Source organism: Ictidomys tridecemlineatus, chromosome 1 (assembly GCF_052094955.1).
Source record: "Ictidomys tridecemlineatus isolate mIctTri1 chromosome 1, mIctTri1.hap1, whole genome shotgun sequence".
NCBI lineage: Eukaryota > Metazoa > Chordata > Mammalia > Rodentia > Sciuridae > Ictidomys > Ictidomys tridecemlineatus.
In genome coordinates this window covers 160,776,410-160,803,999 of record NC_135477.1, presented here as the reverse complement: position 1 = coordinate 160,803,999, position 27,590 = coordinate 160,776,410, and the positions used below count along the sequence as shown (strand labels likewise).

The 27,590-nt window shown below is 35.0% G+C and overlaps 1 protein-coding gene across 2 annotated transcripts in view; it reads right to left on the bottom strand.

The window, feature by feature from the left end:
- Meikin (meiotic kinetochore factor) overlaps positions 1–26,622 on the bottom strand; it is a 103,229-nt gene extending 76,607 nt beyond the window's left edge. Inside the window, exons 1-7 of one of the 2 annotated variants that reach the window (XM_078051148.1) lie at positions 25,925–26,622; positions 25,654–25,744; positions 25,157–25,244; positions 23,427–23,487; positions 13,841–13,978; positions 7,375–7,494; positions 3,588–3,627 (exon numbers count right to left, since the gene is read on the bottom strand). In XM_078051148.1, the coding sequence (XP_077907274.1) occupies positions 3,588–3,627; positions 7,375–7,494; positions 13,841–13,978; positions 23,427–23,487; positions 25,157–25,244; positions 25,654–25,744; positions 25,925–26,360 (974 nt within the window). In that variant the 5' untranslated portion in view covers positions 26,361–26,622. The remainder of the gene's footprint in view (positions 1–3,587; positions 3,628–7,374; positions 7,495–13,840; positions 13,979–23,426; positions 23,488–25,156; positions 25,245–25,653; positions 25,745–25,924) is intronic. The other variant, XM_078051143.1, reaches the window with a different exon arrangement.
- Positions 26,623–27,590: the final 968 nt, after the last annotated feature.

Sequence of the window (27,590 nt, the reverse complement as noted above, 5' to 3'; positions counted from 1 at the left end):
TAATGCCTGTCCTCAGTGTTCCCCGTCTTAATAATTTGTAACTCCATTCTTTTCTTTTTTTCCTTGAAGGAGCTCCCAAAGCAAGAAATATTGACATCATTTTTTGAATAATAATAGTAATTCCATCTGGTACAGGCTTGTTTGAATTAAATCCTAATAGATATAATGTTTTAAGTCCATTACATGCATAATTCATCATTATTTGTTCTCAGGAGCCACAAAAGTCAATCTTTTCTTAAGCTTTAACAAAGCTACAATGTGTATTTTGTGAAAATTCCTAAGGCAATACTGAACACTACACTGGGATGGCAGGTCCTTTTTGGCAATTTACAATGAACAGATTATTTTTCAGACTACTAAGAATATAAAGAATTATAAGTCCAAATCAATTTAGTAAAAATGATACAATTATTTGAAATCCACAGTATTGATTATTTTCCCACAATAGTGCATTTCATACAATATGAATTTAGCAAAGAAAATGTGCCTTGCCACCATAAACATACATTGGAGAAAAGATAGCCTTTTCAACAAATGGTGCTGGGAAAACTGGAAATCCATATATAGCAGAATGAAATTGAACCCCTATTTCTCACCCTACATAAAAATCAACTCAAAGTGTGGATTGAAGACGTAGACATTGGACCAGAGACTCTGTGCCTACTAGAAGAAAATGTAGGCCCAACTCTCTCTCCATCATGTTGGCTTAGGAACCGACTTCCTCAACAAGACTCCTAAAGTACAAGAAGTAAAATCAAGAATCAATAAACGGGATAGTATCAAACTAAAAAGCTCTTCACAACAGAGGAAACAATCAAGAATGTGAAGAGAGAGCCTACAGAATGGGAGAAATTGTTTATCACCTGTACCTCAGAGCATTAATCTCCAGGATATACAAAGAACTCAAAAAATTTAACACACACACACACACACAAAAAAAAACAAAAAAAACAACTGCCCAAATAACCCATCAATAAAGGGGAAAAATAAATGAACAGGCACTTCACAGAAGAAGAAATTTGAATGGCCAACAGATATATGAAAATATGTTCAACATTTCTTTGCAATTAGAGAAATGCAAATTAAAACTACACTGAGACTGCCATTTCACTCCAATCAGAATGGTAATTACCCAAGGATACAAGTAACAATAAATGTCGGTGAGGATGTGGGGAAAAAATGTTCACTCATGTATTGCTGGTGGAAATGCAAATTGGTGCAATCACTAGGGAAAGCAGTATGGAGATTTCTTAAGAAATCTGTAATGGAACCACCATTTATCCCAGTTATTCCACTCCTTGGTATACATTCAAAGGACTTAAAATCAGCATATTACAGTGATTCAGCCACATCCATATTTACAGCAGCTCAATTCACAATAGCTAAACTATGGAACCAAACTAGACACCCTTCAAAAGATAAATGGATAAGAAAATGTGATACATATACACAATGGAATATTACTCAACCATAAAGAAGAATGAAATTATGGCATTTGCCTGTAATGGATGGAACTGGAAACTATCATACGAAGTGAAATAAGGCAGTCCCAAAAAACCAAAGGCTGAATGTTCTCTCTGATATATGGATGTTGACACACAACAAGGCAGGGTGGAGAATAGAAGTTCTTTGAATTAGACAAAGGGGAATGAAGGGAAGGGAGGGGAAATGGAAATAAAAAAGAGTAAAATAAACTGGACATAACTTTTCTGTGTTCATATATGAATACACAATCACTGAAACTTCACCTCATGTTCAGCCACAAGAAAGGGATCCTAATTAGAATAAGTTATACTCCATGTATGTATAATATGTCAAAATACACTCTACTGTTATTTGTATCTAAAAATAACAAAAAAAAACTTAATTGCAAAAAAAATGTGCTTTGCAGTCTTCTTTTTCTTAACTTTATTTTATTTATTTATTTTTATGTGGTGCTGAGGATTGAACTCAGGGCCTCACACATGCTAGGCAAGCACTCTACTGCTGAGCCACAACCCAAGCCCTGCAGTCTTCTTGCTTTAAGAGCAAAGGAGAAATAATTTTGGAAATTGAGCAAGGACTAGAATAGAATGTTAACTTTATAATTTTGCAGAAAGCAAAACTAACAGAAAAACAAGGAAGGAAAGAACAAGATTGGAATTATTACAATTAGTACATTAAAGCAAAATCAAATTTGCTTATTAATGGCAAATGTGAATAAATAAACACTTGACTAATTTCTACAAATGAAGCTTAGACATGCTATTTGAGTTTAAACCAAATAACTTCAATTAGATAAAAAGTATATAAGAAGAGTTTTGTAAAATGCTATTTTATAGATCTATTAAGTTGAAATTGTGGAATCAGCTTAACTGTATCTTTCCATACCTCACCATTCGGTCCACTACCAGATCTTGTTAGTTTCACTTTCAAAATACATTCAAAATCTAACCATAGGGCTTGAGCTGTGGCTCAGTGGTAGAGTGCTTGCCTTGCATGTGTAAGGCCCTGGAATCCTCAGCACCACATAAAAATAAATAAAGATATTGTGCCTAACAAAAAAAAAATCTAACCATAACTCACCACCTCTGCTCTTCTCATTCTAGTCCAACTCTAATATCCCTTGTTTAGATTAGTGCAATAGCCTCTTATCATCTCCCTAATTCCTTGCCTCCTCATAATCTATTTTGATTGACAGCAGCTAGAGCAATTCCTCTAAAACATGTCATGTTGTGCCATTTTTCAAAGGTTTCCCAGTTCACTTCAGTTGACTTACAATGTAACAACAATAACTCACCTGGCCGCCTGCTGCTTCTCTTACTTCATTTTCTCTTTCCACTCCAGAAGCTCAGGCCTTCTTGTCTTACGGCCCTCTTCTGGCTTTTCTTTCTCCTGGAATGTGCTTTCCTCAATTTACAATATCTCTTTCTTTAATATCTGCCCCAAAGCTGCCTTTTCAATGACAATTTCCCTAACCATACTATTTAAAATATCAAATCTCCACCTCAAAATTCCCTGGTCCCCATCTTGCTTTATTTTTCTCCATATCATTCAATACAATATAACAGTATAAATCCATTTGCTTATTTGTTTATTGTCCATCTCTTTCAACTAGAATTAAAACCAAAAGTTTTTAATAAATTTTGTGTACTACTGTATGTCCAACAACTAGAACAATCCAGTTACTAGTGAGGCCTCAACAAATACTGAATGAATAAATTTCTGAGTTTGTAGACTGACCAACATACTTGCCATATAACTGTTAGAATACAGGGGTTTAAAAAGCACAACTTTAGGGCTTGGGATGTGGCTCAAGCGGTAGCATGCTCGCCTGGCATGCGTGCGGCCTGGGTTCGATCCTCAGCACCACATACCAACAAAGATGTTGTGTCTGCCGAGAACTAAAAAAAATAAATATTAAAAATTCAAAAAATAAAAAATAAAAAAATAAAAAGCACAACTTTAGGGGCTGAGGTTGTGATTCAGTGGTAGAGTGCTTGCTTAGCATGTGTGAGGCACTGGGTTCAATCCTTAGCACCATATAAACAGCAAATAAATAAAATAAAGTATAAAAAAAGAACAACTTTAAAATTTTTAGTTCTTACTTTTTTCTGTGGCATTTTTGATAGTTTTCTAAAGAGGTGTCTAGGAAAGAAAAAAGTCAATATTAGAAATATATAAAAATTCTAAGACAAACCAGAAGCTAAAATTACTCTAGGTAAAAATACATATTTCTCCAACCACAGATAGATATAATGCAGTTTATTTTTTTATAATTATATTGTTTTTCATATCTTCCAGTTAAATTAGATAAAAGTATTTTTAAATTATCAAAGTAAAACAAAAATGTTACAAAATTCTATGAGATACAGGAATCATGTCACTTTGTATTGGGACGGTTTTTAAAAAATAATTTTGGTCTTTTTACATCTTAGGATTTTTACAATAATCCTATCAGTCAAATATACCATTTTATTATGCTAATTTTACATATAAGAAAATAATAACTGGCCAGGTTACAAAACTAACAGCTAGATACCTGAAATTTAAACTCTGGCTTCACGATTCTTAGCCCCATATCAAATTCTAGAGATGCATTCTAGTAGATTAATTAATCACAAGCCTGACTCTCAACCAACATATTACTGCCTCAACCAACATTACTGTTCCTAGGAATATAATTAGTTAGTCTACAGATGTTAGAGAAGTTGCAGAACTTAAAAATAAGAACTTTTAAGGAGAGATGACTCACTTCCTTGAGAGGGAGGGTCCTCAACACATAGAGTGGTCATTTAGTCATTCAGCATCTACTCTTTTTGTTCCTAATTTTTCTTTTGATTGTCCAGCCATAGTCTATACCTTGCATCTCCCTGGCCAAAGTTACTGGGTCAGGGATAGGAATATATAACAATTTAAGTCAACGTGGAAGGGTTGGGGCTTCTGTTCAAACAGTCAGAAAAGAGAAGCACTTTTTTCATTGAATTTAAGGCTGTGAGCATATAAGTCTGGGGCTAGAAAGAATTACTACATGAAGGGACTTGGCTGAGAGTGTAACTAACACAAATGAATCCTGAGCTAAGAGATGGAGAAGAATCTGGTTCTACTGATACACTTGAAATCCTGGATCAAACTGTATATACAATTAGATTTTTTGTGTATTTTTATTTATTTAAAATTTGATTACATTTTCCACATCATTATATTTACTACTGAGTTTTTCAGGTACATGTGGCAATAAATTCTCTTTTTAACTGAATATAGTTTGAGTTAGGGAACTTGTTTTTTCATCAGCAATGGACAAAAAAATTCTATAACCAAAACACTTGCTAAAGTGACAGGTTGTTTCTTTGAATAATTTATATCAGCAAAGAAGTTGCCAAACTAAACAGAAGAAGAGGCTTTCAGTGAAAGAAATACTGTCACCCAGGAAACTATAGACTTTCCCATAAGAACCCCTAACCCAGCATTTAGTTCTTACACTGATATTCTTCTACCTAGTGCAACTCTAACAAGTGGGCTCACAACATCCATTCCTACTCCCCCTCTCCATTTTTTTTCCATTTTTCCAATGGCTTCTACCACTACAGAAGTTAGAAAACAAAATACTTAGTTTCAGCCTCCATAGTAGTAGGTAGATACCTGATCCAGTTCTGGCCAATAAGTCTGCGGGAGAATTTCTGGGATTAGTTTTGCTTGTCTGGAGATAGGCATGGCTACTACTGCCCTTTCACATTCCTTTTGCCAGCAGCATGGCTGTAAAGCCTAGAGATTTAGTAGCTATCTTTGTAACTATGGAGTAACAAGCTGACATACTTGGTAGCTGAAAGATATTAAGAGCCTAGTATCTTGATCCCATTAGTGAGGGGCTAAACAAGCTCTGGACTGGTATACAAGAAAAGTAAACTCAATATAAACATTTTTTTGCATAGCAAAAAGTACCATAAACAAAAAGAAAAACTAGGAGAAAAGACTCACAAATTTATTGAAATATACCAATTTATTACCTGCATTTATACCACAGATAAAAGGTTAATATCCTTAATATATAAAGAACTGTTAAAACTATATTGTGTTTTTATTATTATTTTAGATTACTACACTTTACTATAAAACAGTATGTCACAGTGGCAGAAGCTTCAAAAAAAAAAAAACTGTGGCTAAGGGTTGAGTGTATGTCACTCAGTGGTAGAGCCCTACTTGGGGACCTAGATCCAGTAATGAATAAAAAATATTGACGATAAAGGATTTTAAAAAAGGTTAAAAATGGGGAAAATGAATGAAGAGAAAACTTATACATGAAAATTTTAAAACTCAAAATGGTCCTCAAACATATGAAAAATTTTAAACTCACATAAAATCAGAAAAATGCAAATTTAAGTAATAGAGATATCACTTATCACACATTCAGGTAGCATAATTTTAAAGTATGACAATACATCCTGTTGGCAAGTATATGAGAGACACACCCTTTCATTCATTGCTAGTGGGAAAGCAAATTGATATGACCCTTCTGGAGAAAAGTTTGGCAATATCCAACAAATCTATTTATCCACTTATCTTTCAAACTTGCCATCTGCCTCTGGGCTAACAATAAGAAAATCCATATCATAGTTTATTAATCAAAGTATTTTTTTGTGGTGGAAAAATATTGGGAAAAAATTAAATACCCAATTCACAAGAGGGTGGTTAACAACAACAAAAAAAAAAGGAATAGGCACACAGAGTACTATTGTGAGAAAGAGTTCTATAAACTGTTCTATAACCTTTAGGGAATGATTTCTAGTATAGACTGTTAAGTGGAGAATATAAAGTAAACAATAGTACCTATATAGTGTAAATCCTTCATGTAAACAACAGCAACATGTAAAGAAATATACCAGTATTTACTCGTTTGTACAAAAGAAATACAGGAAGGATACACCAGAAACCAAACAGATTGATTACTTATAAGGAGCAAGTGTAAGTGGGTAAAAAGAAGAGAATGGGATAAGGGTGGAAAGGAGAAGTGATAAATTTCTAATAACTTTTTTTTTTTTTGTACTGAGGATTCCCAGAAGCATCTTTGTGGAATTCTTACCAAAAATTGCATAACTTAATTACAATCATGAGAGAACATAAAGAAAAATCCAAAGTGAGGGAACTTCTACAAAATAACTAACCTAGTCAGTTATCTTCAAAACTATTCAGATTATGAAAAAACAAAAACAAACTATTCGGATTATGGAAGATTGAGAACTGTTACAAAATGCAGGAAACTAAGAAGACTTAATAAATGCAAAGGGGATCCTAATAAGGATCCTGAAACAGAGTAAGAGATGTCAGTGGAAAAACCAGTGAAATTTGAATAAGGTCTGTAATTTAGACAATAGTTATATCAGTGTTAAAATCCTGGTTCTAATCATTGTACTACCACTATAATAAGATAACATAAGAGGCTGGGCACAGTGGCACATGACTGTCATACCAGTGGCTCAAGAGTCTGAGGCAGGAGGATTGCAAGTTCAAAACCAGTCTCAGCAATTTAGCAAGGCCCTAAGCAACTTAGTGAGACCCTATCTCAAAAAAAAAAAAAAAAAAAGGCTGGGGATGTAGGTCAGTGGTAAAGTAAAAAAAAAGAAAGGAAGAAAGAAAGATAATACTAGGTGAGAGACATAGGGGAATCCCCGTACCATTTTTCTACAAATTATTCTGTAAGTCTGAAATTAGTTCAAAATAAAAAGTTTTAAAAAGTAAACTCATGAATACTTATACTACTATTATTATTTGTAGCTAAAGTTAATCCAAATTGGTAAGTTCATCTTAGAAATATTCAGGAGAAAAATATGCTGTTTTTCCAGTATAGACGAGGGATTTTCACCCTGTAACATGAGATAAATGAATTTTAAAACTCACTCAGAATTGCAGAGAAGTCTGAAAACTGCGGCACCTTCTCTATTGTTACTGCTTTACTGTTATCCAGAAGAGTAGAGTTCTTACATTGCTTTTGTTCTTTCATCTTGGGATATTCCCAATCTAATAAAGCAGGGGTGAAATGATTAAAAACTTTCAATGACAGATGACAAAGTGGCAGGTTATTTCCCCTCCTCAAGTTAGAGCCCCACTCCACAACAAAGTTGGGTAATTAAAGGTTTTGGAAGAAACAGAACAAAAGACAAGCCTTGACACCATCAAGGTAAGAAATAATCTATGGTTTGTTGCAGTTCTTTGTCTTTGTCTTCCTTCCTAGATTTTAGCTCCACAAAGATTACTGATCTGAGAAACAGAAAGCATACATGCAACCACCTGATTCTCATATTTTATGTATGTTATGCCTATGATATTAAATATCATTTAACTAAGCAACATACCTATACTGCTATTCCTTGATATCAGTTTTAAGCTCTCAATTGACTTCCCATTATGGAGGAAAGAAGCTATTCTCCTCTTACAGTTCCCTGTTCCCACTGTTTCCATTTTCCATATACCGTCACATCTTACAGTTAGATCAAAATTCAATCTAGATATTATGATGGTAAAATATTACTAAAATGCTCTTTACTCTTGGGGTGTACCATGACCATCTTTTGTTTTCCCTAAAGTCAGTCTTTTTTCTCTCATTGCTTTAAGTTTCTGGGTGTTTTTCATCTATTTAATCTCAAACTCTTCCAAACTGTACAAATCCATTCCATTAATTTCATTCCCTGGTATTCTGAAGTTCATAATGCTGTGCCTTATTTCATAATGAGTACTAGCACACTGTAGTCCTTTTAATCCACAAACTAATGTTCTTTAGCTCTAGCAAATATTCTTGAGTTATTTCCTTGATATTTAATTATCTTCTGTGTTTTCATTAACTCTTTTAGGAACTCCTATTTATTTGAAGTTGGACTTCATATATGGTTCCTCCAACATTTTTTCTTCCAAATTTCTATCTCTTTGTTTCCCCCTTTTCCCATTTCAATTTTTTTTTTATTTTTTAATTTTTAGTTGTAGATGGACATGATACCTTTATTTTATTTATTTATATGGTGCTGAGGAACAAACCCAGTGCTCCACGCATCCAAGGCAAGCGCTACACCCCTGAGCCACAACCCCAGCCCCATTTCAATTCTTTTTTATGAGAAATCTATTCAACTTTATCTTTTAATCCTTTAACTTGGTTTTCCATTCTGTTATTGCATTTAATTACTGGCAATATTCTATTTTTATAGCATCCTATTCTTATTTAATGAACACAACAAATTAGGGAAAGTCTTTCATCAATGACAACTTTAAAAAATATCTTCTTCTTCTTATTTTTATTTCTGCTTGGCTCCCTTATACAATCTACTTTCTTGGCAAATTTTTAAATATTGTTCACTATAGGCACAGTGTTATATACAAGATATGATGGTAAAAAATTTTCTATTCAACTTAATACCTGTTGAATAGAAACTCCTCATTTTCCTCTCCTACACCTCCTATCAAGCACCATTCTGCTCCTATGATTTTATCTAGCTTAGATACCTCATATACATAGAATTATAGAATATTTGTTCTTCTATGACTGGATTATTTCACTCAGCATAATGTCCTCAAGGTTCACCCATGTTGTCACAAATGAAGTATTTCTTTTTTTTTTTTTAAGGCTGAACAGTATTCCATTGTATATGTATATCAAACTTTTCTTTATCCATTCATCTGTCCATGGACCTCTAGGTTGTTTCCATATCTTGGCTATTGTGAACAATGCTTCAAGAACATGGAAGTACCAATAATTCTTTGAGATCTTGACTTCAACACAGAAGAGATTGCTAGATCATTCTAAATCATTCTAATTCTATTTTTAATTTTTAGAGAAACTTTTATAGTTTTTCATAGCTACTGCACCACTTTACATCTCCAACAACAGTGTACAAGGGTGATAGCTTATTCCCATGCCTGCCAATATGTTATTTTTTGTTTTTTGATAACAGTAATTTTAACAGTTGTGAGGTGTTATCTCATTATGATTTGGATTTGCATGTTGCTGATTATTAGTGGTGTTGAGCATTTCTTTTTTGTTTACCTGCTAGCTATTTCTGTGCGTTCTTTGAAGAAATGTCTATCAAGGTTTTTTGCCCATTTTACTGTTTTGTTTTGTTATTGAGTTGTAGAAGTTCCTTATATATTTTAGATGTTAACCCCTTTATCAGATATATGGTTTACAAACATCTTCTCCCATTCTTCAGGCTGCCTTTTCACTGTTGTTTCTTTTACTGTGAAGATGTTTTATAGTTTTATGTACTATTATCTGTCTACTTTTGTTTTTATTTTTTGTACTATTGAGTCACATTGAAGAAATCCTTACTAAGAAAATTGTTATGAAGCTTTTCTTGTGTTTTATTCTGGGAATTCTACAATTTTAGTTCTTATGTTTAAGTCTTTAATCCATTTTGAGTTGATTTTTGTGTGTAGCATAAAGGTCCAATTTCATTCTTTTCCATATGAATAGCTAGCTGTACCAACGGTATTTGTTGAAGAGATTATCTTTTGTTTATTGTATGCTTTGTCAAAGATCAATTGACCACATACATACACATACACACACACACACACACACACACACACACACACACGGGTTGATTTATGGGTTCTTCATCCTACTAGTCTATGTTTCTGCCATACTGTTTTGATGACAGTATGATGTTAACATATTATTTTAATTATTATAGATTTGCAATATATTTGAAAGCAAGAAGTCTGGTTTTCCTATTTTATTTGCATTTCTCAAGATTGTTTTGCCTACTTGAGGTCCTTTGTGGTTCCATAGGAATTTTAGGGTTTATTTTGTATTTCTATAAAAAGGGCCATTGAGATATTCATAGGGATTACATTGGATTTGTAAGGTTGTTTTGGATACATGAACATTTTATCAATAGTAAATCTGTGAATCTATGAGTACCTGATGTTTTTCTACTTATATTTTAATTTCTTTCACTATTTTAGAATTTACAGTGTTTTGGAATTTAACCCTATAAGTTTATTCTTAAATATTTTATTCTTTTAAAAATATTTTTTAGTTATAGATGGACTCAATACCTTTATTTTTATTTATTGTTTTTTGTGTGATGCTGAGAATCGAACCCAGTGCCTCACATGTGCTAGGCAAGCACTCTACCACTGAGCCACAACTCCAGCCCCAAATATTTTATTCTTTTTGATGTCATTGTAAATAGGATTATTTTATCAATTTACTTTTTTAAAAAAATTCTTTATAGTTGTAGATGGACAGTATGTCATTTTATTTATTTTTTAATGTGGTACTGAGGATCAAACCTAGTGCCTCACACTCTTATCACTGAGCTACAGCCATAGCCCTCAATTTACTTTTTATTTAGTTTGTTATTAATGTAAAGAAATGCAACTGACTTTTGTGTTGATTTTGTATCTTGCAACATTACTAAATTTGTTTATTCAAATAAGTTTTTGTGGAATCTTAAGGTTTTTTTTATCATATAAGATCAAAGTTCATATATTTTGAAAATAGAGGTAATTTTATTTCTGCCTTTTCAATTTGGATGCTTTTAATTCTTTTTGTTGCATACTTGATCAACACTGTACTAAACAGAAGTGGTAAAAGGAAAATATATCAGTTCTTTTTTTAAATCATTCAGTATGTTAGCTGTGAGCTTTTCTTATATAGTCTCTATTATGTTGAGGTAATTGACTTCTCTTTCTCATTTGTTAAGTTTTTACCATAAAAGCATTCTGTCAAATATTTCTCTTGCATCTATTGAAATGATTATACAATTTTTATACTTTATTCTATATGATGTATTACATTTATTTGTAATCGAAACATCCCTGCATCTCAGGGATGAATGCCTCTTGGTCATGGTGTAGGATCCTACTAATGTGCTGTTGAATACAGAGTGCTAATATTTTGTTAGAATTTTTGCATCTATTTTCATCAGGGATATTGATCTATAGTTGTCTTTTCTTGTAATATTAGTTTGGCTTTGGCATAAAGGTAATGCTGGTCTTGTAAAATGAATTTGGAAATGTACCCTCCTCTAATTTTTGTTTTGAAGAAATGGCATTACTTTTTAAAAACTGTTTGGTGGGATTTGCTCATGAAGCCATGTAGTCCTGGACTTTTCTTTGTTGGGAGGTTTTTTGATTACTGATTCAATTGTCCTTTCTTATCATTGGTCTGTTGAGACTTTCTATTTCTTCATGATTCAGTCTTGGTATGTTATATTTCTAGGAATTTAGTCATTTCTTGTAGGTTTTTCATATGTTGTCACATAATTATCCATAGTTGTTTTTTGTGATTCTTTATATTTCTGTGGCATCAGTTGTAATGTTTTGTCATTCACTTATAATTTTATGAACCTGTATCTCCTTTTTTCTTGGTAAGTCTAGCTAAAGGTTTGTAATGCTGTTCATCTTTTTAAAAACTCTTAGTCTTTTTTTCCATTGTTTTTCTATTCTCTATTTCATTTCTGTTCTAATTTTTATTATAGCTTCCCTTCTACTAACTTTGGGATTTGTTTGTTCTTTTTCTAGGTCCTTTATGAGTAGTTTTACCTTGTTTGAGATTGTTCTCTTTTATTGTAGTTATTGCTACAAAACTCCAAGTACTGCTTTGGCTATATTCCATGATTGAGTATGTTGATTTTTTTATAATATTTTTTAGATGTTGATGGATCTTTATTTACTCATTTATATGGAGCTCCAAACTGAACCCAGTGCTTCACACATGCTAGGCAAGCACTCTATCTCTGAGCTGCAACCCAGCTCTTCCATTAATTCTTTTTTTCATATTTTTTTAGTTGTCAATGGATTTTTAAACTTTATTTATTTATATGTGCTGCTAAAGATCGAACCAAGGGCCTCACACATGCCAGACAAGCACTCTACCACCAAGCCATAGTCACTGAGCCCCACTGATTCTTTTTTTTTATATATAATTTTTTTAAGAGAGAGAGAGAGAGAGAAAGAGAGAGAGAGAGAGAGAGAGAGAGAGAGAGAGAGAGAGAGAGAGAGAGAATGAATTTATTTTTAATATTTATTTTTTAGTTTTCGGCAGACACAATATCTTTGTTTGTATGTGGTGCTGAGGATCGAACCCAGGCCGCAAGCATGCCAGGCGAGCGTGCTACTGCTTGAGCCACATTCCCAGCCCCACGGATTCTTTATTCTTGAACCATTGTATTGAATTTTTAAGTTCAGTTATTATGTTATTTTGCTCCAAGATTTATTTGGCTCTTTTAAAAATTTTTCTCTTAGCCAAGCACAGAGGCACATGCCTATAATCCCAACAGCTTGGAAGGCTGTGACAGGAGGATCATGAGTTCAAAGCCATCCTCAGCAAAAGCAAGGCACTAAGCAACTCAGTGAGACCCTGTCTCTAAATAAAAATACAGAATAGGGCTAGGGATGTGGCTCAGTGGTCGAGTGTCCCTGAGTTTAATCCCTGGTAACCCACGCCCCCACACCAATTTTTTTTCTTTGTTCAAATTTTCACTTTGTTCATGTCAATTTTAATTTCATATATTTAGGTGCTCTGATGTTAGGTGTACATATACATTGTATATGCTATATCTCCCTAGTGAGTCGACCCTTTTATCATTACACATTGTCCTTCCATATCTCTCATTTCTATGTCTCATATTAATATAGCCTGGCCTGAATAAACAGTTCTCTGGAGCTTCATTTGGCATCTTTATGATTAATATTTTGAATTAGTTATCAGATAATTTCTTGTTTTAATAAGTTTTATATTTCTGTGACCAAAAGACATTTGTTGTCTACTTAGAACTACTTAGAGGAGGAAAAGTGTATTTTGGCTTAGGGTTTCAGAGTTTCAGTCAATGGTTGGTCAGCTTCATTCTTTGGGCCCAAGGTAAGGCAAAACATCATGGCAGAAAGGCATGGTGGAAGCAAGATGCACAGTTCATGACAGTAAGGAAATAGAGAGAGCACTGTTCACTGGGGACAAAGTAAACCCCAGAAGCATATCCCCAGTGACCTACTTACTGTTTCCAGTCCCACCTGTACCTGTCTACAGTTACCACTCAGTTAATCCATGTTGTTGAAAAGTACATGAGATGATAGATAATCTATAAAGTTCAGGAGAACAAGTATACATATATATACATATATATATATATACATTACATACAAAATTGACTAATAATAAAATGTGTATGTAAGTGCTAAATGAATATACAGCTCTTGCTGTATATTCCTATGTGACTAAGCATGAAACACAATGGTAGTAGTCAGGGTATAGATGAGTTGGTATCGAAGAGAAGTATGCCTTCTCAAAAGGAACATTCATTCACTGGAAGATTTGTAGATAAAGGAATAATTTCTACAGTGCAGCAAATTAAAGTTGAAATTATATTCTCACCAAAATAATCTGATCCTCTGAACAGTTCAGGTGATGAGAAACTATCTAATTCCTCTTCAATACTCTTGTGTTCTGTATAAGACTCTGTGGTTGAACAGCTCAGGAGAGAACTGGAAACATCACATGGCAAACTTAGTCCTACAGAATCAAATACAAACAAAAGGGTAAACTGTTTTAATAGAAAACAGACTTGAAATCCTAAGAATTCAAATTCATAAAAAGTACATGCAGTGTATACTATGAATATAAGACTGCTTCTACAAACAAATTAAAAGCCGAATATTAAAATCCACTATAATTTGATTATATATATAATTGAATTCAGAGGCACTTAACCACTGAGCAACATTCCCAGACTTTTTGTTTTTTAATTTTTTATTTTTTAAATGTTTTTAATTGTTGACAGAGCTTTATTTTATTCATTCATTTGTATATGGTGCTGAGAATAGAATCCAGTGCCTCACATATTCGAGGCAACTGCTCTACCTCTGAGCCACAGCTCCAGCCCAGTCCTTTTTATCTTTATTTTGAGACAGATCCTTGCTAAATTCCTGACTAGCTTTCAACTTGCAATCCTCCTGTTTTAGCCTACTGAGCTGCTGGGAATACAGGTGTGTGCCACTGCACCTGGTAAAATAATTATTTTTGATATTAACAAAATCATCATAATCTGTTGTTTTTCAAATTTTAGTTTGATGACTTACTCCTTTTCCAATTTTGATTCTTGATTAAAAATTCAAGTTTACATACAAGTAATTCATCAATTGTAAGCTAACTAGCTAAGGAGGGAAAAGGGTAAATCTAGTTACTTCATCTAAAAAACAGTGAGTCTACATATAGACAAACAGATCTAATAAACTGAATAGATAGTCCAGGAATAGATTCACATATATATATAAGCAACTGGTTATTTTTGATTTATAGAAAATACCATTTATTCCATACAAAATGAAGTACACATTATAAAAAGTAAGAACCTGCTACATGAGGACAGTAGTAAAATCCCAACTATTAGTAAAAATTCATTTTGGAAACTTATTTTTAATCAATTTTTAAAAGGAATTTAGTGGCAAAATGTTATTCTTTTAAACAAACTGCACCAGAAAACTGGATATCTATATGCTTAAATAAAACAAAAAACTTCACATTCACAGTATCCGTCATCATATAAAAATTAACTCTAAATGGATCTCAGACCTAAAAGTAAATCCTAAAACTATAAATATCTAGAAAAATATGGAAAAAAAATATGAGACTGGATTACATAAAGATTTCTTTGATAAATCACTAGAGGATGGATGATTCATAAGACAATAGCAATGATAAATTGGACTTAATCAAATTTAAAAACTTCAAAGGAAACTTAAAAAGAAAGGAAAAGCTATAGATAGGGAGACATTTGCAAATAAAATGAAATATCAGCATATACAGAACTTTGAAAACTCAATAATCAGAAAGAAACATCCCAATAAAAAATGGGTGAAGTATCTGAACGAAGACTCTCCCAGACCAAAAGGCCTCAAATAAATTCTATGATAGTGAACTAGACTGAAGAACTTTCCAATGAAGATAGAAAACAATATGCAGAGCTTAGGAAAACCAGAGGGTTTAATAGGAATAGGGAAAATATATTGTTAAATTTAGTCAGCATTCATTAAACACTTCCAACATGACAAGATAGATGTCAACACTGATAGAAACTGGTGAGGTGAAAAGGCTAAGGATCAAAAGGGAACACTGCTCTGAATACCTGTTGTTTCCTGTCACAGAACTCACGTCCATCACATATCTTATGTCTTTCTATTACCTTTCTGAGACAACTAACTCTTTGCCCTTCATCCCTCACTTTTTTCTCCTATTCCAACCTTTTTGTTCAAGATGGAAAATGTTTTTTTATCTTTTCCAACCACACCCACTGCAACATTTAAATTGATTGACCCAATCTACCATCCTTCTTTATAGCTTCAACTGTTGCAGGTAGGTTATCCCTCACTACTCCAAATGTCCTAGAGTGACCTGCCCCTGTCCTTGCTACCTTTCACTCTTCCTGCTCTGTCTTCATCCACTCATATCTTATATCTGTCTTGCCTTCTACTGCTCAAAATTTCATGAATACTTCTCAGCAGAGCTATTCCTTCCACCAAACCCTAAAACTCAAGTGAGGTTCAGATATAAGGAAAGTCCTGTACTCACCATCTGGGTAGTTGGGTAAAGAAAAGAATAAATAAATGTTCATGCTGTATCAGTGGGAGGTTGTTCCTTGTGTCACAAGTTAGAATTTTTTTTTATTAAATTACTTATTTATTCTGTTATACATGATGGCAGAATGCAATTCACTTCATATAGACACATATAGAACACAATTTTTCAAATCATAGATTGTACAGAAAGTATTTTCACACCATTTGTGTCTTCATACATGTACTTAGGGTAATGACATCTAACTCATTCCACCATCATTCTGATACCCTTGGCGGTTCCCTTCCCTTCCCTTCGCCCTATCTAAAGTTCCTCCATTCCTCCCATGCACCCTCACCACTGCATTTATGAGTCAGCATCCTCATATCAAAGAAAACATGCAGCCTTTGGTTTTGGGGGGATTGGCTTACTTCACTTAGCATTATATTCCCAATTCCATCCACTTACCTGCAAATGCCATGATTTTATTCTCTTTTATTGCTGAGTAATATTCCATTGTGTATATATACCACATTTTCTTTATCCATTCATCTACTGAAGGGCATTTAGGTTGGTTCCAAAGTTTAGCTATTGTGAATTGTGCTACTATAAACATTGATGTGGCTGTGTCCCTGTAATATGCTATTTTTAAGTCCTTTGGCTATAGACCAAGGAGTGCATAGTTGGGTCAAACAGTGGTTCCATTCCCAGTTTTCCAAGGATTCTCCATACTGCTTTCCGTTTTGGCTGCACCAATTTGCAGTCCCACCATCAATGAATGAGTGTGCCTTTTTTTCCCACATTCACACCAACACTTATTATTGTTGTATCCTTTTTTAAATACCTATATTTTATTTATTTATTTTCATGTGGTGCTAAAGATCGAACCCAGGGCCTTGCACATCTTAGGTGAGCTCCCTACCACTGAGCCACAACCGCAGTGCCTGTTGTTTGTATTCTTTTTTATTTATATATAACAGTAGAATGCATTATAATTCTTATTACATATGTAGAGAACAATTTTTCATATCTCTGGTTGTATACATAGTATATTCACACCAATTCGTGTTTTCATACATGTACTTTGGATAATGATCATCACATTCAACTATCATTAATTACCCCCTGCCCCCTCTCTTCCCCTCCCACCTCTCTGCCTTACCTAGAGCTCATCTATTCCTCCCATGCTCCCTCTCTCTATCCCACTGTGAATCAGCCTCCTTATATCAGAGAAAACATTTGGCATTTGGTTTTTTGGGATTGGTTAACTTCACTCAGTATTATCTTCTTTAACTCTATTTACCTGCAAATGCCATGATTTTATTCTCTTTTATTGTGGAGTAATATTCCATTGTGTATATATGCCACATTTTTTTATCCATTCATCTATCTAGGTTGGTTCCACAGTTTAGCTATTGTGAATTGTGCTGCTATAAACATTGATGTGGCTGTGTCCCTGTAGTAGCTGTTTTTAAGTTCTTTGGGTATAGACTGAGGAGAGGGATAGGTAGGTCAAATGGTGGTCTCATTCCCAATTTTCCAAGAAATCTCCATACTGCTTTCCATATTGGCTGCACCAATTTGCAGCCCCACCAGCAATGTATGAGTGTACCTTTTTCCCCACATCCTCACCAACACTTATTGTTGTTTCTTTGCATAATAGCTGCCATTCTGACAGGAGTGAGAAGAAATCTTAGTTTTGATTTGCATTTCTCTAATTGCTAGACATGTTGAACATTTTTTCATATATTTGTTGATTGATTATATATCATCTTCTGAGAAAAGTCTGTTGAGTTCCTTGGCACATTTATTGATTGGGTTATTTGTTTTTTCTGGTGTTAAGATTTTTATATATTCTAGAGATTAGTGCTCCAACATGTGTGTGGTATGAATTTGTTTCCAATTAAAAGGCTTTCTATTCACCTCACTGATTGTTTCTTTTGCTGAGAAGAAGCTTTTTAGTTTGAATCCATCCCATTTATTGATTCTTGATATTAATTCTTGTCCTATAGAAGTTTTATTTGAGGAAGTTGGGGCTTAATCCCACATGATGGAGATTTGGGCTGACTTTTTCTTCTAATAGACGCAGTGTAATTTTGGTTTAATTCCTAGGTGCTTAATCCACTTTGAGTTGAACAAGTTAGATATTTAAATGCATTTAAAATTACAGGTTTGTCAAATTATACTACATTTTTTAAAATCCAAGTAATTCTAAAAACCTTATAAAAAAAAGCTGCAATTTTATCTCATAGCTCTCAACCATAATCCCCTACTTTCTAGTAACCTCTACTACCTACTCTTGTTTCTTTGATAGTCACATTCTTTATATTTCTAAATTAAATGTATTTAATGTTTCTATTATTGACTGTCAAAATATATTCACAGTGGAGCCATCTATGAACTATATTCACAACCTGTTGCCACACAGTTTTGTCATTTGAGTAATTTTACCTAATTTAAAAATTAGTTTTCTAAGTACTTACCACTATTTCATTCCAACTTTCTTCAGAAGCATAAATTTCCTTCCAATATTTTTAAAAACACCAGGTTGTTATTTTTTCCCTTCCTCTTATTTCTCTCTCCTTTCTTCCTTCTACTTTTTTAATTAATTAATTTTAATTAGGTATATATGACAGCAAAATGCATTTTGATTCATTGTATACAATTGTAGCTCAACTTTTGATTTCTCTTATAGTACACTGCTAAGAGCCACAGCCAAGTAATATGATGCATGGCATTGTTGGTTGAAAGGTGAGGCCAGCAAGCCATTGAGATGATATGATTATGTTAAGATCTGCATTCATATGGATATTGGACTCCTGCTGTCCACCTTGGCCTGCTACAGGACTCCTGGAGAGTTCCCATTGGTTGGGGAAGTGCAGTAGGAGGGAATTCCGGAGGAGGGACTTCCTGTTGGGTCCATCGGCAATCGTCCCGGGAGCATATGGGGCATTGGCAGCAGTTTCAAAAATAAAGTTTGTTCCTGCTTAAGTGGCTCGTGATTTTGTGCCCAGCCAGACTGTGGCAGTACATGATGTAGCATCACACCATATGGGCATCATACATGAACCTAGGGTAATGATGTCCATTTCATTCCACCGTCTTTCCTGCCCCCAGACCCTAACCTCTCCCCACACTCCCCTTTGCCCAATCAAAGTTCCTCCATTTTTCCCATGCCCCCATTATGGATCAGCATCCACATATCAGAGAGAATATTCAGACTTTGGTTTTTTGGGATTGGCTTACTTTGCTTAGAATTATATTCTCCAACTCCATCCATTTACCTGCAAATGCCATAATTTTATTCTCTTTTAATGCTGAATAATAATCCATTGTGTATATATACCGGTTTCTTTATCCATTTATCTATTGAAGGGCCTCTGGGTTGGTTCCACAATTTAGCTATTGTGAACTGAGCTGCTATCAACATTGATGTGGCTGCATTACTATAGTATGCTGATTTTAAGTCCTTCGGGTATAGACAGAGGAGTGGGTCAAATAGTGGTTCCATTCCAAGTTTTCTAAGGAATGTCCATACTGCTTACAGATTGGTTGCACCAATTTGCAGTCCCACCAACAATATATGAGTGTGCCTTTTCCCCTATATCCTCACCGACAGTTACTGTTTGTATTCTTGGTAACTGCCATTCGAGATGAAATCTGAAAGTAGTTTTGATTTGTATTTCTTTAATTGCTAGAGATGTTGAACATTTTTTCATATATTTATTGATCAATTGCATATCTTCTTCTGAGAAGTGTCTGTTCAGCTCCTTAGCCCATTTATTGATTAGGTTTGTTTGTTTGTTTGGTGTTAAGATTTTTGAGTTCTTTATATATACTGGAGATTAGTGCTGTATCTGATGTGCAGGTGGCAAAAATTTGTTCCCAATTAATAAGCTCTCTATTCACCTTACTGATTGTTTCTTTTTCTAAGAAAAAGCTAGCTGAAATTTGTACTGGTTTTCCTCTAGACAGGTATCTACTTCAGATTTTCCTTTATCGTTATCTTAAGAAACTCATTTACATGTTTCCTGTATTAAAGGCTTTAATTTCTGGGTCTTGTGATTTCTGTATTGATTTACTGATTTTATTAGAACATTTCCTTCATTTCCTGAGAAGAGGTGCCTAGAAGACCCATCTAAAATTTTCTTCAAGCTATCTTCACATTTGAGCGACAGTGTGGCTGGGTACAGAAATCGAGATTAGTATATTCAAGAGTACATTTGAATATACAAGATTAGTACATTCAATTAGTACATTTTTGATATATGACAACTTTTAAATCATATCGTTCCCTCTTCCCCTTCTGCCTCACATCTGGACAAGGTGACAAGAAAGTCTGGTATTCATCATTTGAAAAAGTTCAAACTACACATGGGAAATCTCATTTTGGTCACTCTTTTACCACTATAAAAATCCCAAACCAGTCTCCTTTCCCTGCCTACTCAACCCATTTTCAGTCTTGTTTGGGAGCCACATTTCTCTCCAGAAAGTCTCATTATATGAATAAAAACCAACTGTCTTGTGTAGATGGCATCATGGGTCTTGAAATCCAAATAAAATTTTGGGTGAGTCTTCATTCTACCCTTGCAAAATCAGTTCTCTTCAGAATTGTAAATGCACTTTCCCCACCATGTTCTAGTTTCTTTTTGGAGTTGCTCTTCAGAAGTCCAATGTCATCAAACTATTGATCACTTACTTCCAACTGCTTTTATTTTTCCTCTGGATGACTAAAACACTTTTTTTCTTTATTCTCAGGGTTATAAAACTATTTAATGTTGTATCTTGGTGTGGGTCTTTATTTCATTTATTGTGATGGCATACTTTATATTATCTGAAATTTGTTCTTGACATCTCTGTTCACACTGTTTAGAATGTGAAAGGTGCTTTCAACATGTGTCCTTATGACCATGTTTAATTCTCAAAATATTTCTAGTCTTATGTGTTTAATAATTTCTTTTGAGTTTACTCTATAATATTAGAAATCATGATTTTTCAGATATTATAATTCTTGGTCTCACCTCTAATTATTTTTAATTACAGTGCTCATTCAGATACCATAAGGTTCATTGTTTTCAAGGGTATTATTCAGTAGTTTTGCTCTCCTCACAGAATTATGCCATCATTATCACTATTTTTATCATCTTTTTGATTTCTTCTATTTTCCCAAATGTTTCCTTACATTTATTTTATATTTCTATAGGATGTTTTATTTCTGATTTTATATTTTTAAAATTATTTTTGTTCTATGAATTCTCCTTTTTTACGGTCTCCTGCACTTGTTTTTTGGAAACATTTTTCATGACTCTAAGTATATTAATGAAACTTTTTAAAAAAATGGTCTCTTTCCTTTTCATTATCTCTGTCATTCAAATTTATTTTTATTTGTATCTTTTAAAGATTTTCTTCAAATGCCTGATAATTCTTCAATGATTGAGGATGAAGCATTAAAAAAGCATTATAAATGGGGTTTAAGAAGAAGTAGATTTTACTGAAAGGTATTTAGACATGGACCAGGCTATTACTGCCAGAATATACGTCATCTCCTCTGCAGAGAAGGAGGAACCCTCTAATCTCCTTCTTGGGGTGTATTTGCCTGAGTAGGATAAGGAGTTCAAGGGTTTTACCACTGAGTATAGAGACTTTCACTTAATTCCCTTCCCTAATTTTCAGTATAGCACCTTTCACTTGAGCAGCACCTAATATCTCTTAGCCAAGTCTCTCTGCTTCAATCGATCTGAACTGTCAGGGTGGGCAGAAGGATAGTTACCTTCACAAGCATGGATCAAAGAATCTGCTACCTTAAAAGTTTTCCATATGTCCCAACACTAACTATACCCATTCATTCAGGAATATGTGATGCCTCCAATTCCTGAAACTAGAGCCTGAGTCAGTTTACTTCTTGGTTTATACTTACTCTAGGAACTAAGCATTAAGCCCTTTGTTTTAGGTCATTAATTCAACTATAATTCATTCATCTATCTTCCAGGTACCAAGCATTTTTGTTATCTCTTACCTGCTGCAGTGTATTCTTTTTTTCACCTAGTGGCTTCACACCTCTTTTATGCCTTTATTGGTATTTTAGTACTGTTTCAGAAGGGAAAAATAGATGTGTATGTTCAATCTTCCTCATTAAATATGCAATTCTGAATTGATTTTTCAAGACGTACAAAGTTACTAGATTGTACTCTGCTTGGAAGTAGTTCTCAGGGTTTTATCCTGGCAGCAGGGACTAGTAATTGCCAGTGTTTCCAATATAATTAGGAGATAAGAGGAAGGATATCAGGTATTTCAAATGTAGATTTTTTGGGGGGAGGGGTACCAGGGAATGAACATGGGGGCACTTGACCACAGAATCACATCCACAGCCCTATTTTGTAATTTTATATAGAGACAAAGTCTCTCTGCTTAGTGCCTCACTTTTGCTGAGGTTGGCCTTGAACTCTCGATTCTCCTGTCTCAGCCTCCTGAGCTGTTGGGATTACAGGCATGTGTCACTGCACCAGGCTCAAATGTAGTTCTTAATCTATCACCTTGACAATTCCTTCAGGATCCCTTCATTACAGTTTTGGAGGATTTTTTTTTTATATGTATTGGTCAAGCTTGAATATCTCTAGAGCTATTTTTACCTCTGCAGTGGTTTGTTTCCACTTTTGATATATTCACCAATTTGATCTCATTTGCTTTTAAGAATTCCTCTGTATTTCTGGTGTGCCAAAACATCCTTTTTTTCTTTTCAAAAATAACTTGAATTATATCAGTATATAGATGAATCAGATTTCTACCACCAGCCCTTTATGTCCATCTGCCCATTTGACATTGCTAGTCATCTTAAAGGCATTCATAACTTACAGTTAAAGTGATCATATCATTCCTATTTTAAAACTTTAATGGCTTCCTGCTGCTGTAAAGATAAACATCAATATCTTTGACATGGACTACAAAGCTATACAAAGTCTGTAGTTGTCCTACAGTCTTGTAATCACATTTCCATCTACTGACCATCTTTCAGTTCACTGAACACATAATGGTCAGTCCCATGGTAAGGTCTTTGCAAATGCTGTTCCCTTTGCCTTGATTTCTCTTTACTATCACTTTGCATAGTAAATTTCTACCCTCCTTCCTTTAGATCTCAATTCAATTGCCATTCCCTCAAGGAAACATTCCCTAATTTAACTAAATTCAATTAATTATACTCAAGTCAATCTCCCTTTTGTAACACTAATCACAATAACAATTTCATATTCACCGGTATGTGCTTGTAGGCTTTGGGGATGAGGTATAGAGTACAATCAGAAGGATTTACACTGGGCAAGGGGAAAGATATGTTCCCCTGAAATAGAAAGCTGAAGAGGGATACAAATGAATGTTGATTAGGAGGAAAGACAGAAAGCACTAATAATCTTACCTGATATTAGTTCACTATTAGATGAACTACTATCAACCTGGAGGTCCTCAGTCACTGAGTCCTATGTGGAATAAGAATAAAAGAGCATTAATTATGTGACTCAATATTTTCATATCATATTGATTTGGTTATTTTAAACATGAAAAACTAATGTCAATTTTGTATATCAGTTTCATATGTATAACAGATTCAGCTTACTGATCACAAATGTAATCCTTTATTTAATATTGTATCTAAAAATAAATATTAAACTAGAATACTATGGACATATATATAGGTAATCAACAATATAGGAATCCTACTACTGTGAGATAAACCAGTAAATAGAAGTCAAAGGTGAATATTTTTCTGATCCCCTAAGGAGGAAAGGCTTTTTTCTCTAAATATAAAGGCAAACAAATATATTAAAAGAAAAAAAATTAATAGATAAGTCTAAAATTCTATATCTAAAATTAAAAACATAAACAAACATGGTAATATTTGTCATATAGGTATAAAACTATCATCAATGTTATAAATAGATATTACACATACCAAAAAAAGAAAAACAAATGGTGAGTAACTTGAGGAAAAAGAGTACCAACTCACTAGCATTCAAAGATATGGAAAACAACTACACACACACATACACACACACACACACACACACACACATTCAGTTTGAGTAATATGGCGCCAACTTGCCAACATGATTAAAAAAAACTGTAAATACAATCCACTCTTTGACCTATTGCAAAGTATTTATTTTAGTGTAAGAATTTGAGATATGTAAAAAAAAAAAAAAACCTTCTGTACCAGGATGTCCACTAATATCTAAAATAGCAAAACCTTAGAAATAATCTCAATCTCCAACAAATTACAGTATATGTATCTATCCATAAGACAAAACACTAAGACATTAAAAATCATTTTTGAAGACTATTTAATGTTAAGGTAATATATACAAAAGCATAAAAATTTGTAAAATGTTTAAAAACACACAGAATAAAAGCATAAAAATATAAAATTTTGAAGAAACTTTAAAATATTTTTTCATAGTATAAATCATCTACAAGGAACACTTTGTTGTATGCTGTTAAAATATGAGGTAAAAGAGTTTAAAAAAGAAAAAAGCCTTAGGTAGAAGCTGACATCCCCAAGTCATGCTACAGAGAAATATGTAAGCTAAAAATATGGGATTTGATAATCATGTTTAATGCTAACGTCAGATACGTCACAATTCATTTTTAAAAGTCGAGTTTCCCCCAAACTACTGCTATACAACTATAAAATATTGTACAGAATCCACATTAAGTACACCAAGAGTTTATATAGTTTATGAATGAATGTTAGACTGCTCTGTAACATATTGAACTCTTGGTAATAAATCATATTTCTAATGGTTAATAGAAAGTCAAATGGAAACCATGAAAATGGCTTTAAAATGTCAATGTGCTACCCAAACATAAAGAAATCATTAAACAACATTTTTAATCTGTCACACAGAAAATGAGCCATAAATACATTTCGCCAACACTTGTTAAAGAAAAAAAATGAAAGTGAACAGCTATGAATCTACCTGAGTCAGAAATTTAAGGTCTTCTTATCTAAAAACCACACCACTCTTGATAAAAATACTAGAAAGCTATGCAGTTTCTACTGAACGCCATTTTATTCTTTCATTCGGAAGGGCATTAACTACATGTGTCTACACTAAGTGTACCCTCCCACCATAGGAGAAACATACATACACTCAATGGAGCCATCTTCTCATCCTGGGTCTCTTCTTGAGTGCTATTTTCTTTCAGGCTTGTCTCTCCTGTAATTCTTAACTGAGTGCTAACAAATAAACAACACAATTAGTTTGCACCATGTGGATTTGACTCTACCTGTCTCTCTCTTCATATTGTTCTGAACCTGAAAGGCTCTTTAGAAGCATCTTCAGGAAGAAGTAAGGACCAGGAGATTTGCACCAATACCCAAATGGCGCCACAAATACTTTCCTAGAGGTTTTACATTTCACTTGCTTTAGATAACTTGGCAAGATTTCAGCTTTCTTTTTTTTTTTTTTTAACAAAATTCTTTGTGAAGTCAAATTTCTCCATCTAAGTAAAACAATATTAGAGTATTCCATTTATTCTCTTTGTTGAATCTTAGAATGGCAGGCTACTTTGCAAAAAAAAAAAAAAAAAAAAAAGAACTGAGGTTTTCTAAGAAGCCAGACGCGGACGGCACCCAGACTACCCACCTTGGCAATGCAGAGCTGCTAGCTCCCTGCCTGCTCTGCTCAGTCTCTGCTATCTTCGGCAAACCGTGCTGTTTGCCTTTCCCCTTCAGGCCTGCAAGAGGGCAGCACATTTCAGGGAAAGAGCTTGGCAGCCCACTCAACGGCCTGGGGGAACCCTGGGCTGGAGGCCCAGGGCTGCCGCCCTGCCCCCCACCTCCCGGGGACGCGCCACAGCTCCCCCCCCCCCCCCCCCCCCCCCGTTCCATGGAAAGGACAAGCCTTGAGCCCAAACCTGGCCGGGCCTGTGTCCTCAGGGGCAGGCCTTGGTTAGGAGTCGGAGTTACATTGAGCCTCTGGCCTGCCCGCTTCTTGTAGGTGTAGACCCGTAAAGACCACAAGGCCACCCCACTCCTAGGCCTTGGGAGCCCTGGAGCCCTCGACATCCTGTCCTGCCTCGTCCTTTCCTGAGGAATCGAGCTACAGTCAGAAGCACTGACCAGGCCTGAAGACCAACACTCCAAAGCCACAGCCAAGGAGTCTCCTCCCGCCTTTTTATCTCGTTGAGGCCTGGCAGGGGCTTCTGGGAAGACGGAGGATTCGGAGGCCCAGCTCCCGGAAGGAAGCGCTGGGTCTCCTCCGGTCTCACTGCCAGCGGAACCCGAGTTTGTTGGGAAAGGCTTTTTTTTTTTTTTTAAATCCGTGTAGGAGGTCACTCTTTTACTTTTCATTTACTCATTAATGTCACTTAGGCCCAACACGGGCTACCCATGCTTCCGCCACTCTCCTTAGCACTGCATAAGGCCTTAGTAATGGGGTTTTAGGTCTCTGGGCACATGAAGTCCAGCTAGGGATCTGCCCCATCTCAGTGCAGGAACTTCAGAGAGGAATGAGTGCACAATAAGGCGTTAAGGAGCATCTATTTGGCACTTGAGAGTCTAACCAAGCCTTCTAGCATACTGGATTCTCAAGGACAGAGACCCTTAGTCTGTGCCCAGAAGCTACCTCGTGGACATCTGGGCATCTTGTGGTCAAGGCAGAATACTCCTCAGGGGCTCCGCGACCCTTGGGGCTCAACTCAATGAGTTTCCCTTGTCTCCATAAACCCAGGTTGAACCATCTGGCTGCATCCAATAAGCATATTGCACACACGACTATAACAAGTCTCCTTTTTTCTTAATTTTTTTTTCACAGCATTGGAAAATGCAGTCTGTAGAGATAAAATTAGGAAAAGCTCAAAGACTTTTTCTGGGATTATAAGCACATATATACCCGGTGTATTCGTAATAAAGTTACTCTGAAGTTTTGTATTTAAAATTTTCTCATAGAAACATTGATGACAGTTGATTTAATATATAATTAATCATCAAAATACAATAACAAAAGAAGAAAGAACAGAGGGTAGTGTTAGGTGCAGGACAGGCTGAGTAAGCTGTCTGCAGGGCATGCCGAACAAAGTTAGCTGCAGGATGACCTGGCCACTCAAACCCCCTGTCTGGTTCTTTATCACCTGTTTGCTTCAAGCCCAAACACCCAAGCCCCCCTCAAGGCTGAGCGCTTTGCCCCCCTGCTCAAGGCTGAACACTCAGCCTGCCGCTCAAGGCCGAACACTTAACCCCCTTTTGTGCCAACAAGGCAGCTTGCAGACCCAGAGACCCCATTAGATTTGGGCTGTAAAAACTCCTTCCTACTGGGCCTGTCTCTCTTGCTCTCCATCTCTCTTACTCTCTCTCTCGCTCTTTCTTGTGTGCCCTCTCTCTCTTGCTCTCTCCCTCTCCATTTCTCCTCTTTCCTCTCTCTCTCTCTCTCTCTCTCTCCTTCTCTTTCTCTTTTCTCCTCTGTTGGATTGCTTCAATAAAGCTCTCTTGGTCGTTGTGATCACTTTTCTTTCATTGGTGCCAAAACCCGGGAGAGGGTTAAAACCCACTTTTGGGTCCCTCTTCCTTCAGAAGTGCCACTCA